We start from the raw sequence: 3707 nt of genomic DNA, 5'->3' as shown, positions 1-3707 counted from the left end.
TGAGAATATAACTAAAGGTAAAAAGGAAAGAAAATCTAAATGAATGAATAAATCAAGGTGAATAAATTCGTATAGATATATATACGAATATATATCTATATGAATGAGAAATCAATAAGAATATATAAATATAAGCCAAAAATACCCGAAGCGATAGAGCACGAACGCAAGAAACTAAAAAACTAAAAAAATAAAACGAACAAGAGAAACAAAAAATAAAAATGGTAAAAAGAAAAAGAAAAAGAAAATGGAGCGAGGCCAAAAAAAAAACAAAAGAGTTTAAATAAAAATAAAAATAAAAATAAAATTAAAACAAACAAAAAATAAAAGTAAATAAAAATGGAATGCGAAAAACAAGAAGAATGGGATACTATTGTGGATACTATGGGATCACCTACCTACAAGCTTGCCTCCTTCTTAGCTAAACTCTTATCCCCTCATATCGGTAATGTTGACTCCTTTGTCAAGGACTCGCAGCACTTTGTTGATTTTATCCGTGATGCCTCGTGCGAGGATAGGGATATTTTGGTCAGCTTTGATGTTGTTTCCCTCTTCACCAAAGTCCCCATCACCGATGCTATTGACATCATCAAGCGCAAGGTCAATTCTGAGGTTGCCTCCTTAGTAGAGTTATGTCTTCGATCCACTTTCTTCTCTTTCCAAGGGGTTATCTACGAACAAGTGGATGGTGTAGCCATGGGCTCGCCCCTCTCTCCACTTGTCGCCAACCTCTATATGGAACATTTCGAAGACATTGCTCTACGTTCTTCCCCTCTCAAGCCTAAATGGTGGAAACGTTATGTTGATGACACCAACGTCTGTTGGCCCCATGGCCTTGAAAAGCTTGAAGAGTTTCATGCGCATCTCAACAATGTGGCTTCTTGCATTTCTTTTACCAAAGAGGTTGAATCTGCCAAGTGCTTACCTTTTCTTGACATCTTGATCATCAGGAAACCGGATGGTTCCTTAGGTCGCAAGGTTTTCCGCAAAGCCACTCATACCGACCGCTATCTTCATGCTGCTTCGCATCACCACCCTGGCCAAAAGGTGGGCATTATCAAAACCCTTGCCTTGAGAGCCTTCCGTATTTGCGATGTGGACAACTTAGACCTTGAGCTTTCCCACCTCCGCCAAGTCTTCCTATGGAATGGCTACTCACACAAACAAATCTCTCGGGCTTTCAAGCTCGCTAGGTCTTTCTCGCGCGCCCCCGCCCTCCCTTCCTCCTCTCCCCCAGACCCCTCTTCTTTTGTCTCTCTTCCTTTCGTTGCTGGCATCTCTCACAAGATCGCCAAAATTCTTACCAAGCATGGTGTGCGGGTGGCTTTCAGACCCTTGACCACCTTAAAAAATTGCATCCCCTCGCTTAAAGACCCCAGGGATGTCTTCTTGGAATCGGGCGTCTATAAGATCCAGTGCTCTTGTGGCACTCCTTACATAGGTGAAACTGGCCGCTCTATCCACACGAGGATCAAAGAACATGCTGCTGACATCAGGCATGAATGAGTAGCCAAATCAGCCTTGGCAGAACACTCCGCCGCCATTAAACATCATGTCCCCCTAGAAAACGCTCATGTTGTGTGCAGGGAAGACAACTTCTTCAAGAGGAAACTCAAAGAGGCTGTTGAAATCTTCAACAACCCTTCCAACCTCAATCGCGATGACGGCTGGAACCTGAACACCTCTTGGCATCCTCTGTTGTCTTCCCTTCCTCCTCTTTCGCCTCGCGTTCTTCCCTCTTAGCTCGGGTTTCTCCCCTCCCCCACTTTCTTCTTCTGCTTTTCTCTTTCCTGGCTCCCCGTTGCTCCCCTCTGTCTCTCCCCCTTCCCCCTCGCTCTGGGTGGACGCCTGTCCTCGTCTCCTCCACTCTCGCTCTCTCTCCCCCTCCTTCTCCCTCTCCCTCCCTCTTTGTCACCCTCAGTCTTGTTTCTCTCCTCGGAATCCCCAACCTTTTTTCTCCTCTTTGTTGGTTACCTTAGTTTTTTGGCGGTCTACTCTTTTTTTACAGTTTTTATGTATGTACTCCTTCCCGTTTAATTTTTTCAGTTTTTGGATTCTTTTTTCTTTCCATTTTTCTTTTTCTTCTTAATCTCTCATTTTTATTTTTATTTTATTTTATTTATTTTAATTCTTTTTATTATTTGGTATTATTTTTAGTTTTATTTTTAATTTATTGCATTTTTATAAAATTTCTCTTTTCTTATTTCTCTTTTCCAATTTTTATTTTTACTTTCTGTTCTCTTCGCTGTTTTCTTTCATTGTTATCTTTCTATTAGTTAGTAATTAATTTGGGTTGTTTTCTTTTCTTTTTTCTTTTTCCGCTTTTATCTGATTAGTTTTTGTTTTTTACACCCATTTTTATTTTGCTTTCGTTTTGCATATTTGTGGTCTTTATTTTTATTTTTTTATACACCTGGGGATATTATTTTCGTTTTTTCTGACTTTTTACTCTTATTTATTTATTCTTCTTGTTTTTCGCATTCCATTTTTATTTACTTTTATTTTTTGTTTGTTTTAATTTTATTTTTATTTTTATTTTTATTTAAACTCTTTTGTTTTTTTTGGCCTCGCTCCATTTTCTTTTTCTTTTTCTTTTTACCATTTTTATTTTTTGTTTCTCTTGTTCGTTTTATTTTTTTTAGTTTTTTAGTTTCTTGCGTTCGTGCTCTATCGCTTCGGGTATTTTTGGCTTATATTTATATATTCTTATTGATTTCTCATTCATATAGATATATATTCGTATATATATCTATACGAATTTATTCATTCATTTAGATTTTCTTTCCTTTTTACCTTTAGTTATATTCTCATAGACCTTTTTATTCGTATTGTTATTCATTTACCCCCTTTGATATTTATGTAAATTTTTGTTTCTTGGTTTTTGCATGGTTACTGGCTTAGGTTTTTTATTTTTTGTTATTTAATTCTTTAATTTTTTTTATTTATTTTTTTTTGGTTGTTTGTCCTTGTTTCCATTTTTGATTTTATATATATATATATATATACACTTATTCGCGTTTTTATATTCTTATTTTATTCTTGTTTCCTTATTATTTTCATTTCTCTTCCTTTCTTCATTGCAATTTCCTCTTTTGACTTCTCTCCCTCTTCGTCCTCTGTGCCTCCTCGGTCTCCGTGCCCCTTCCCTCCTCTCCTTCCTCTTTTTATTCCCTCTCCTAGATCTGCACTCCATTTTTTGCTCTCAGTGACTCAGTGGCATCTTGATGATGGATCATACAGTATGATCCGAAACGTTGATTAAAAAACTCTCACACAATCTTCCCCAGAAATTAAAATTCAATACTCATGGATTGTGGAAATCTGTTTGCTTTGATGTAAATGAATGTCATTTTTTTTCAAAATGAAAAATGTTTACATTGAAGATTGCTGCCACTGTAGAAAGCTTCTTGGCTTAACCATCTTCAACAAAGTAGAAACTCATGTTGTGGGGAGAAAGCATCGTGTATAACTAAATGATGGCCACCTTCTTTGCTCTTATGAGTTCTAATGGGTTTGTTTGGTTTCAACAATGAGTCTTCCCTGGGCATTGTGCACTTCTTCTATGGACAAGATCTTTCAAAGGAAAGAGTTTGACAATAACAATTTATCTTATTGGCAAAAAATTATAATAACACAACTTATTCTGAAAATTTCTATGGAAAATACAATGAAACTAGAATTTGAAGATAAGAAAACTAATGACATGT

General features: G+C 36.7%; 1 protein-coding gene across 1 annotated transcript; it reads left to right on the top strand.

Moving 5' to 3' along the window:
* Positions 1–339: 339 nt before the first annotated feature.
* Positions 340–1506, top strand: LOC149572595 (uncharacterized). The gene has a single exon (XM_089815857.1). The coding sequence runs from the start codon at positions 340–342 to the stop codon at positions 1504–1506; it is 1167 nt and encodes a 388-aa protein (XP_089671983.1).
* The last annotated feature ends 2201 nt before the right edge of the window (positions 1507–3707 follow it).

This window comes from Cupressus sempervirens, chromosome 2 (assembly GCF_028749045.1).
Source record: "Cupressus sempervirens isolate cs-2001-9-10 chromosome 2, ASM2874904v1, whole genome shotgun sequence".
NCBI classification, from domain to species: domain Eukaryota; kingdom Viridiplantae; phylum Streptophyta; class Pinopsida; order Cupressales; family Cupressaceae; genus Cupressus; species Cupressus sempervirens.
This window is presented reverse-complemented; position numbering and strand designations above follow the sequence as displayed.

Coding starts and splice junctions, on each gene's coding strand:
- LOC149572595 (XM_089815857.1), top strand. CDS start 340: ATGGAATGCGAAAAACAAGAAGAATGGGATACTATTGTGGATACTATG.